Source organism: Hylobates moloch, unplaced genomic scaffold (assembly GCF_009828535.3).
Source record: "Hylobates moloch isolate HMO894 unplaced genomic scaffold, HMol_V3 SCAFFOLD_1374, whole genome shotgun sequence".
Lineage (NCBI taxonomy): Eukaryota > Metazoa > Chordata > Mammalia > Primates > Hylobatidae > Hylobates > Hylobates moloch.
Genome location: NW_026653649.1, coordinates 46 through 11636, shown reverse-complemented (window position 1 = coordinate 11636; position 11591 = coordinate 46). Strand labels below are relative to the sequence as shown.

The following is an 11591-nucleotide window of genomic DNA, read 5'->3' as shown; positions in this document are numbered from 1 at the left end:
TTTTTTTTTTTTTGAGACAGAGTCTCACTCTGTCGCCCAGGCTGGAGTGCAATGGCATAATCTCGTCTCACTGCAACCTCCGCCTCCCAGGTTCAAGCCATTCTCCTGCCTCAGCCTCCCGAGTAGCTAGGATTACAGGCACCCACCACCAGGCCCAGCTAATTTATTGTATTTTTAGTAGGGATAGGGTTTCACTATGTTGGCCAGGCTGGTCTCGATCTCCTGACCTCATGATCTGCCTGCCTCGGCCTCCCATAGTGCTGGGATTACAGGTGTGAGCCACTGCGCCCAGCAATTTTTTTTTTTTTTTTTTTGAGATGGAGTTTCACTCTTGTTGCCCAGGCTGGAATGCAATGGCGCGATCTCAGCACACCACAGCCTCCGCCTCCTGGGTTCAAGTGATTCTCCTGCCTCAGCCTTCCCGAGTAGCTGGGATTACAGGCATGCACCACCACGTGCAGCTAATTTTTTTATTTTTAGTTGAGATGGTTTCTTTTTTTTGTTTTGTTTTTTTTTTTTGAGATGAAGTCTCGCTCCGTTGCCCAGGCTGGAGTGCAGTGGCACAATATCAGCTCACTGCAACCTCTGACTCCCGGGTTCAAGCAATTCTCTTGTCTCTGCCTCCTGAGTAGCTGGAATTACAGGCACACACCACCATGCCTGGCTAATTTTTGTATTTTTAGTAGAGATGTGGTTTCACAATGTTGGCCAGGCTGGTCTAGAACTCCTGACCTCAGGTGATCCACCCGCTTCGGCCTCCCAAAGTGCTGGGATTACAGGCGTGAGCCACTGCGCCTGGCCGAGATGGGGTTTCTCCACGTTGGTCAGGCTGGTCTGGAACTCCCAACCTCAGGTGATCTGCCCGCCTCAGCCTCCCAAAGTGCTAGGATTACAGGCGTGAGCCACCACGCTCGGCCTTACAGGTCAGGATTTTCTGCATTATTTCTCCCAACAATCCTGCATTTCCCAACCTGTGCTGATCCAGATCCCTGGGGCCTCATGCCTTCCTGCACTCCTTTGACGGCCTCTAAACTAGGTCACCCTTCTTAGACCTGTGGGCCTTGCTTATTTTCCAAATGGTACTGACATTCGACCTCAATATTTGCTGAATTTCTCTTGCTTCCTGGTACTGGCGTCTCTTAGCCAACACCATTCCATTGCTCCAGGATTAGGAAAATGTCACTGTAATACACATTTGGCTTAGTTAACTCATAGTGATATGTGATTTAAATGTACACTTAACAAAGAGTCTGTGATTGAAACAAAGACACCTAACTTCTCAGGTAAAAAATTTATATGTGTGTGTGTGTGTGTGTGTGTGTGTGTGTGTTCCCATACATAAATTTGACATTTAGTTTTCTTGTTTGTTTTTTGTTTTTGTTTTTGGCTCTGTCGCCCAGGCTGGAGTGCAGTGGCACGATCTTGGCTCACTGCAACCTCTGCTTCCTGGGTTCACACGACTGTCCTGCCTCAGCCTCCCGAGTAGCTGGGACTATAGGCATGTGCCACCACAGCCAGACCGACATTTAGTTTTTACAAAGCTGTGTTTTTAAAATTTAATCATACATGTAATAGATTAATGCAGCCTCTTTTAAAAAGACAGAATATTACACAAATATTTATACCAGCATTATTCATAACAGCCAATGAGTGGAAATGACTATATAGACATTTGGAAATGACCAAATGTCTATCTCTTGATAAATGGATAAACAAAATATGGTATATCCACATAGCAGAATATTATTCCACCACAAAAAGGAATATGTATTGACTTATGCTAAAATATGGATGAACCTTGAAAACATGCAAAATGAAGAAGCCAGACACAAAAGATTGATATGAAATGTTCAAACTAGGCAAATCCATTCGGACAGAAAGTAGATTAGTGGTTGTCAATGGTTGGACAGAGCTGAGAATGGGAAATAACTGCTAATGGGTAAAGGGTTTCTTTTTTCTTTTTTTTGAGACAGGTTCTCGCGCTGTTGCCCAGGCTGGAGTGCAGTGGCGCAATCTCGGCTCACTGTCACCTCCGCCTCCTGGGTTCAAGTGATTCTCCTGCCTCAGCCTCCCGAGTAGCTGAGATTACTCAGCCTGCCAATGCGCCCAACTAATTTTTGTACTTTGAGTAGAGACAGCGTTTCCCCACGTTGGCCAGGCTGGTCTCGAATTCCTGATCTCAAGTGATCTGCCTGCCTCAGCATCCTAAAGTGCTGAGATTACAGGAATGAGCCGCCGCCCCCAGCCAATATGGGGTTTCTCTTTGGGGTGATGAAACTGTTGTGGAATTTGAGTGGTGCTGATTGCACAACTCTGTAACTATACTAAAATTCACTGAATTGTACACTTTAAAAGGGTGGATTTATTATATGTGAGTGAGATCTCAATTAGAAAGAGTACATCTGGGCCAGATGCAGTGGCTCATGCTTGTAATACCAGCACTTTGGGAGGCGGAGGTGGGTGGATCACCGAGGTCAGGAGTTCGAGACCAGAGTGGCCTAAATGGGGAAACCCTGTCTCTACTAAAAATACAAAAATTAGCCGGGTGTGCACCTATAGTCCCATCTACTCAGGAAGCTGAGGCAGGAGAATCGCGTAACCTGGGAGGCAACAGTTGTAGTGAGCCGAGATTGTGCCACTGCACTCCAGTCTGGGTGACAGAGCAAGACTCCATCTCAAAAAAAAAAAAAAAAAAAAAAAAATGTCCAGGCACGGTGGCTCACACCTGTAATCCCAGCACTTTGGGAGGCTGAGGCAGGCGGATCATAAGGTCAGGAGTTCAAGACCAGCCTGACCACCATGGTGAAACCCCGTCTCTAACAAAAATACAAAATTAGCTGGGCATGGTGACGCATGCCTATAATCCCAGCTACTTGGGAGGCTGAGGTGGAAGAGTCGTTTCAACCCGGGAGGCAGAGGTTGCAGTGAGCCGAGAGTGCGCCATGGCACTCCAGCCTGGGCAACAAGAGCAAAACTCCATCTCAAAAAAAAAAAAAATTAAAAATTAAAAAATGGCACAGGTTATAAGGCATTCCTATTTCAATATTCCTATTTCAAAATGTGAAAAATGTGGGGGGTGGGGAAGAGCACTACAAAAAAGCTTAAGCCTCTGTAACTACCATTTCCACTCCTGGTTTTCCTCTTTGTCATAATCATAGATACCTGTCTGATGTGTGTGTCCAGCAACTCACATTTGTAGCATATCTCATATCTGCTTTTTATTTTATTTTTTTTTTTTGAGACATGTTCTCACTCTGTCCCTCAGGCTGGAGTGTAGTGGCAAAATCACAGCTCACTGCAACCTCCACCTCCTGGGTTCAGGCAATCCTTGCACCTCAGCCTCCTGCTGGGTCTACAGGTGCTTGCCACCATGCCTGGCTAATTTTTATATTTTTTTGTAGAGACGGGGTTTCACCATGTTGTCCAGACTGGTCTTGCATGCCTGGGCTCAAGCAATCTGCCCGCCTTGGCCTCTCAAAGTGTTGGGATTACAGGCATAAGCCACTGCGCCTGGCCATTTCTGCTCTCTACTCTTACTCAACGGGTGCTCTGCCTTTGGGCCTGGGGTGCTAACTGCTGGGCTCTGGCTTAGCAGGGGAATTCAATGCCCCTCGTGGCTTCCCTACATTCCCTTTCTGAATAAACCTTTGTGAATTATCCTAGCTAGAATGTGCTATCTGTCTCCTTTGGGACCCTAACTGACTCAGTATGTATCTTAGGCAAATTTGTATTTTACTTAAGTAAGAAAATAAAATGTAAGCACAGAGTGAAAAAAAAAAAAAAGAAGAAATACTGTTTAATAATTGAAGACAAAAGATATTAAGTTACATAATTTAAATTGTCATCTTGACTAGACACCTTGAGGATCTCAAATGCTTTCCTAGACACAGAAAGCAGATGTAAATGGTTATAATTTTTTTTAAAAGCCAGATTTTGGGCTTCAGGCGTGGTGGCTCCCGCTTGTAATCCCAGCACTTTGGGAGGCCGAGGCGGGCGGATCCCGACGTCAGGAGATCGAGACCATCCTGGCTAACACGGTGAAACAAAAACATTAGCTGGGCGTGGTGGCAGGTGCGTGTAGTCCCAGCTACTCCGGAGGCTGAGGCAGGAGAATGGCGTGAACCCAGGAGGTAGAGCTTGCAGTTCCCAGTACTTTGGGAGGCCAAGGCAGATGGATCACTTGAGGCCAGTTTTGGCCAACATGGCGAAACCGCGTCTCCACTAAAAATAGAAAAAAATTAGCCGGGTGTGGTGGCATGTGCCTGTAATCCCAGCTACTCGGGAGGCTGAGGCAGGAGAATCGCTTGAACCCGGGCGGTGGAGGTTGCAGCAAGCCAAGATTGTGCCACTGCACTCCAGCCTGGCAACAGAACAAGACTCTGTCTCACAGAAAAAAAAAAAAAAAAAAAGCCAGATTTTATTCATCCTCTAGATTTCAGTGCTCCTCCTAGGCAGCTGCAGACACTAACCTGTCGGCTTTCCGAATGATGTGGCAATCTGCTCATCACTGCATCCAGCTCATCAAACTTCCTCAGGACGGCCTGAACTTCTGCAGACAGCTCTTTGTACTCTGAAAACTGGTCTTGGAACACAGCTTTATAGCGTTCTCGCTCATCATCTGTCTGAATCACAGGGTATTTTCTGGGGGAAAAACATAAGCCAAAGATGTAATTGTTTCACTAAAAGAAGCTGAATGGGAAATCAGCTTATCTTATTCCTTACTGATCATATTGTACCTTCAATTCAATACATTACCTCTCAGATAACAACTATTTACATACATGATTTTAAGCACAGAGTATTAACTTGGAGACAAACTGGAAAATGAAAGGACCAAATGGGGCCCCTCAACTTCTACCTTGAGGGAGAATTCAGATTGATACTCACGCCACATAGTCGGGCATCACGATAGGTTTAGGAATGTGGCCTGGGGGGATGTGTCCACTCAGTAGTTCAGGTTTCATTTTTGCTGTTCTCAGTTCCTTGAAATTAACTTCTGAGTCTCTTTGTCTGTCACCACTGGTGGCCATTTCACACTGCAGTTAGGGAGAAAAAGAGGATTTGTTAATAAATATAGGTAGAAAAAACCCTCCGAATTTATTCTTAGAAAATGAGGAGAAAGATCAGGTAGGGTGGCTCAAACCTATAATCCCAGCACTTTGGGAGGCCAAAGAGGGAGGATCACATGAGGCCAGGAGTTCAAGACCAGCCTGGCCAATATGGCAAGACTCTGTCTCTATAAAAAGTTTAAGGCCAGGCATGGTGGCTCACGCCTGTAATCCCAGCACTTTGGGAAACCGAGGTGGGCAGACCACTTGAGATCGGGAGTTTGAAACCAGCCTGGCCAACATGGTGAAACCCCATCTCTACTAAAAATACAAAAATTAGCTGGGAGTGGTGGCGGGTTGGTAATCCCAACTCCTCAGGAGGCTGAGGCAGGAGAATCGCTTGGGCCCAGGAGGCGGAGGTTGCAGTGAACCAAGATTGGCAGGTTGGTAATCCCAACTCCTCAGGAGGCTGAGGCAGGAGAATCGCTTGGGCCCAGGAGGTGGAGGTTGCAGTGAACCAAGATTGTACCACTGCACTCCAGCTTGGGAGACAGACTGAGACTCTGTCTAAAAAAAAAAAAAAAATCTGGCAGATGCAGCGGTGTGTGTCTGTAGTCCGCTAGTAGCTACTCGGGAGGCTTGGAGGCTGAGGTGGGAGGATTGCTTGAGTCCAGGAGGTAGAGGTAACAGTGAGCTGTGATTGCATTACTGCACTCCAGCCTGGGCGACAGAGTGAGACTCTGGCTCAAAAAAAAAAGAAAAAAAGAAGAAGGAAATGGGGAGGAAGACAGGAGGAAGAAGAGTGGAAATAAGAGTTAACATTTCACATCACAATTACATGTTTTATAGTCACAAAGTTGTTCTGAACGTTTCCGTAATAGCTAAGGGAATCACATTTGGGATATGGTAATACACAGTAGGTAAAACACACTCCAGCCCCAATTGTGCACATGTCAAAGGTGGATGATGCAATGCCAAACATGCAGTCTTAGGAACTTACCTATTTAGAATTTACACCCCAACTAACCATAAAAGAATAAAACATGTAATTCAAAATAAATTCAAGGATAAAAATGGAACAAGCCTACTTAAATGGAAAGAGAAAGTAATGATACTGGCAATTTGGGATGATTTAATTGTAAGTAACCACTGAGTGGATTAGAAAAGGAAATGAGTCGGCTGGGCGCAGTGGCTCATGCCTGTAATCCCAGCACTTTGGGAGGCCGAGGTCGGCGGATCACGAGGTCAGGTGTTCGAGACCAGCCTAGCCAGCATGGTGAAACCCCGTCTCTACTAAAAATACAAAAATTAGCCGGGCATGGTGGTGGGCGCCTGTAGTCCCAGCTACTTGGGAGGCTGAGGCAGGACAATGGCGTGAACCCAGGAGGCGGAGTGTGCAGTGAGCCAAGATCGCGCCACTGCACTCCAGCCTGGGCAACAGAGCGAGATTCTGTCTCAAAAAAGAAAAGAAAAGAAGTGAGGTTGAGGCCAGGCACAGGGGCTAACGTTTTGGCAGGCTGAGGTGGGAGGATCACTTGAGGCCAGGAGTTCAAGGCTGCAGGGAGTGTGAATGGTCCACTGCACTCCAGCCTGGGCATCAGAGCAAGACTCTGTCTCTTAAAAAAAAAAAATTAAAAACAGAAGTGAGGTTCAGAGAGGTCAAGTCAATTCTCCAAGGTCACGTAACTATTAAGTAGAAAAGCCACAATTAAAACCCAGAACTGGGCCAGGCGAGGTGGCTCACACCTGTAATCTCAGCACTTTGGGAGGCCGAGGGGGGTGGATCATTTAATGTCAGGCGTTCAAGACCAGCCTGGCCAACATGGTGAAACCCTGTCTCTACTAAAAATACAAAAATTAGCCAGGCGTGGTGGTGGGTGCCTGTAATCCCAGCTACTCAGGAGGCTGAGGCAGGAGAATGGCTTGAGCCCGGGAGGCGGAGGTGGCAAGGAGCTGAGATCGTGCCACTGCACTCTAGCCTGGGTGACAGAGCGAGACTCTGCCTCAAAAATAAATAAATAAATAAATAAAACCCAGAACTAGGCCAGGTGCAGTGGCTCATTCCTGTAATCCTAGCACTTTGGGAGACCAAGGCAGGAGGATTGCTTGAGCCCAGATGTTTGAGACCAGCCTGGGCAACATAAGGAGATCCTGTTTCTACAAAAAAAATTAAAAAAAATATTTTTTCTTAAGACAGAGTCTCGTTCTGTTGCCCAGGCTGGAGTGCAGTGGCATGATCTTGACTCACTGCAACCTCTGCCTCCAGGTTTAAGCAAATCTCCTGCCTCAGCCTCCCAAATAGCTGGGACTACAGGTGCACACCACCATGACTGGCTAATTTTATGTATTTTAGTAGAGATGGGGTTTCACCATGTTTCCCAGTCTGGTCTCGAACTTCTGAGCTCAGGCAATCCACCCACCTTGGCCTCCCAAAGTGCTGGGATTACAGGCATGAGCCACAATGCCTGACCAAAAAATAAAAAATTAACTGGGTATGGTGGCATGCACCTTCATGATCACGCCACTCCACTCAGCCTGAGTGACAGAGTGAAACCGTGTCTCAAAAAACAAACAAACAAACAAACAAATAAATAAATAAAAACCCCAGAACTATTTGGTTGATACTTTTTTTTTTTTTGAGACAGAGTCTCGCTGTGCCACCCAGGCTGGAGTGCAGTGGCGAGATCATATAGCTCACTGCAGCCTCGAACTCCTGGGCTCAACCTATCCTCCCTCCTTGGCCTCCCAAAGTGCTAGGGTTACAGGTGTGAGCCACGGTGCCTGGTCTGGTTCATTGATACTTTAAATGAATAACATAAAGAAACCTGTTAACTTAAATGTATATTGTTCATATCCTAAACTTGCATGAAGTTCTAGTAGCACACTAGAAGTGAGCTTGTGATGGACAGGGCAAGTAATGCCATACTGCTACTGGAAAGTAAGATCGTGCTTGGGAACATGATTCCTCTTTGGAGCAGTAACCTCCCTCCCCTCTACTGACCCCTTAAGCCTTCGAGAAATGCTTGCTGAACTAAACTGAGAGTGGCTTGGGAGGGACCCTACTTCACTGCAAATAAAAAACCAAACAGGATTTTAAAACCTTAATCTTCATCTTGCCAGAAAGCTTTAAAAATCCTTTGTTTCCTGATTTCCTTACCCTGAAACTGGCTTTGGTTTAATATTAGCTCATTCTAAAAACCACTAGCACTTTAACTCACCAAATAGCACACCCTTTAGATTGGATTAGGTGTGGAGGCTGCTAACCAGCCCTAGGGGAAGGTTATGAAAAGGAAAAGCTCTCCAACCCTGGCTCCAGGTGGGAAAGAAGCCAGATCACCTAGATGCAGAAAGCATGCCTCACCACTTGGTCTCCAAATCTGCAAAAACATGAGCGGCGAGCAGAGTACCCCGAGGAGATGAAATTAAGCCAGGATATTTTTAGGCAACACATTTTGAAGTTAGTATTTATTCTGCTGTATTTCCTGCTGATTAGGATGCCATTTCTTCATCCTAATGAATTCCTATATATTTAGTCTTTTTTTTTTTTTTTGAGATGGAGTCTTGCTCTGTCGCCCAGGCTGGAGTGCAGTGGTGCGATCTCAGCTCACTGCAAGCTCCACCTCCCAGGTTCACGCCATTCTCCTGCCTCAGCCTCCCAAGCAGCTGGGACTACAGGCGCCCGCCACCACGCCAGGCTATATTTAGTCTTGAAAATGAATAATGGTATTAAACACTAGGGGGAGCTTTTCTGGCTTGAATAAATGAATTTCTATTTCTCTTTAACTTGTTTTCTTTTTTTTGACCCCCATATGGGCACGTGGTTTAACTCCTAAATGTTTAACAACCCAGATCTCATGGCGCTAAGGAAGCTGCTATGAGCTTGTTGATCCTCTGGATCTCAGCAGCAGTCCCAGCATCAATCTCAGATCTCCTGGTCAAAGCTGCTTTGGGCAGAGGGTTCATCATTAATTTGTTTTCTACATAAAATTTTTTTAAGGAAGAACTAATCATTTTTCTTACTTGCCCATCCCTAATTCTAAGACTTACCTTTTAATATAGAAAGGGAGCCTGAAGGAATCAGAATATTTCCATGTAGACATTTCATCTGCTTTAAATTTATTTTAATTACTTAATTTATTTATTTTTGAGACAGTCTCACTCTATTGCCCAGGCTGGAGTGCAGTGGTAACGATCTCGATCTCAGCTCACTGCAACCTCCGCCTTCCAGGTTCAAGTCATTCTCCCACCTCAGTCTCCCAAGTAGCTGGGATTACAGGCTTGTGCCACCACACCTGGCTAATTTTTTGTATTTTTAGTAGAGATGGGATTTTGCCATGTTGCCCAGGCTGGTCTCAAACTCCTGACCTCTGGTGATCCACCCACCTTGGCTTCCAAAAATGCTGGGATTACAGGTGTGAGCCACCATAGCCGGCCTAAATTTTTTTTATTTTCATGGTCTTGACTTTTTTTCTGCTCTTTTTGGATGAACCTTCCTGATCATCAGTTTGGAAAACTCTATTGGGAAAAAACTTTTTTTTTTTTTTTTTTTTTGAGACAGAGTCTCGCTCTTGTCGCCCAGGCTGGAGTGCAGTGGCACGATCTTGGCTCACTGACACCTCTGCCTCCCTGTTCAAGCCATTCTCCTGCCTCAGCCTCCCGAGTAGCTGGGATTACAGGCATGCACCACCATGCCTGGCTAATTTTTGTATTTTTAGTAGAGATGGGGTTTCACCATGTTGGCCAGGCTGGTCCCAAACTCCTGGCCTCAAGAGATCCACCTGCTTTGGCTTCCCAAAGTGCTCAGATTACAGGCGTGAGCCACTGCACCCGTTCTCTATTGGGAAGAAATCTAAAACCACATATGAGACAAAGAATTAAATCCTCGTCAGGCTTTTGTGGGAAGACTGCATTAAGTTCCAGCACGGGAAAGGCCACTCTTAGACAGTACTCTTGATGACAGACATGTCAAAGGAAGGGGGAAAATGGCCCAGTGCCCCAGAGTAACATGACCGTTCTTTGCTTCCAGCAAAAACTAGTCCAAGTAATGTTATGAATATAATTATTAAACTTTTCAACTTAAAAATGGGCTGAATGAATATCTGTCAGGTTAGAAATAGAACTAAGGGAGGCTGAGGCAGGACAATCGCTTGAACCAGGGAGTCGGAGGTTGCGGTGAGCCAAGATCATGCCACAGCACTCCAGCCTGGTGACAGAGTGAGACTCTGTCCCAAAAAAACAAACCAAAAAAAAAAAAAGGGAAAAGATATAGGGAGAACTAGCTATGTGTTTCAGTATGCATTTACTTCTCCAATTCTTGATTCTCTCTCCCTTTGAGTGTATAATATAATAATGCACAGACTCCTGACCTCAAACCTATACCATCACGTTCCATGCCCACATTAGATTCTGGCTTTTCTAGCTTATAATATAAACCTGCACAGCACTTAAAGCACAGCCTCCAGAATTTGTTGCTGTCTCTATGTGATCTTATCTTGTATCTATTATTTCTTTTAAAAGTGGTCTTATTTGCTTTTAAAAAATTATATTAATTAAAACACAAAATAAGAAGGCACCCCCTGGTATTAGACCAAACAACAAACAGGAAACTGAAGTTCAGAGAAAGTAAGCAATTTCCCCAGGATCGCAGAGCTGGTAAGTAGCTGACCTAGTACTCAAATTTAGATTGTCTGATTCTAAAAGTTCACTTGCTGGCTGGGCGAGGTGGCTCACACCTATAATCCCAGTGCTTTGGGAGGCTGAGGCAGGAGGATCACTTAAGACCAGCCTGGGCAACATAGTGAGACCTCTTCTCTACTAAAAATTATTTAAAAATTAACTGGCATGGTGGTGCATGCCTGTAGTCCCAGCTACTTGGGAGGTTAAGGTGGGAGGATTGTTTGAGCCCAGGAGTTTGGGGCTGCCCTCAGCCTGGCTGACAGACTCTTTTGAATTTTCAACCAAGTAAATATGCTCTCTTTTCAGAGAAACAAATCCAAAGGTTGAATTCTCAACTCCTTGCTAAGAAATAATGTCCAGGCCAGGCGCAGAAACTCACGCCTGTAATCCCAGCACGGTGGGAGGCCGAGGCGGGTGGATTACGAGGTCAGGGGTTCGAGACCAGCCTGACTAACGTGGTGAAACCCCGTCTCTACTAAAAATACAAAAATTGGCTGGGCGTGGTGGCGGGCGCCTGTAATCCCAGCTATTCAGGAGGCTGAGGCAGGAGAATTGCTTTAACCTGGGAGGCGAAGGTTGCAGTGAGCCGAGATCGCACCACTGCACTCCAGCCTTGGCGACAGAGCGAGACTCCGTCTCAGAAAAAAAATAAAAAAAATAACAATGTCCAGTATCTCAAAAAATGAGGGTAAAATTTTCAATGAGGGTAAAATTATGATTATTAAAATAAATTATTACATATATGTAAATAATGATAACAGCATCTCACTGAGTCCTCTCAGCAAACTTGCGAGGTAGGAATTATTATTATTACAATCTCACACATGAAGAAATGAAGGCATAGAAAAATAATTTGTCTACTGCCAC

General features: G+C 45.4%; 1 protein-coding gene across 1 annotated transcript; it reads right to left on the bottom strand.

Annotated features, from left to right (window-relative positions):
* Positions 1–4469: 4469 nt before the first annotated feature.
* On the bottom strand, positions 4470–4995 carry LOC116464711 (MARVEL domain-containing protein 2-like; the record flags this gene model as incomplete). The annotated part of the gene is made up of 2 exons (XM_032147971.2): positions 4888–4995; positions 4470–4641 (listed from the first exon to the last, which is right to left on the bottom strand). Coding segments are annotated over exons 1-2 (249 nt in total), but the record flags the coding sequence as incomplete, so codon positions are not given.
* Between the last annotated feature and the right edge of the window lie 6596 nt (positions 4996–11591).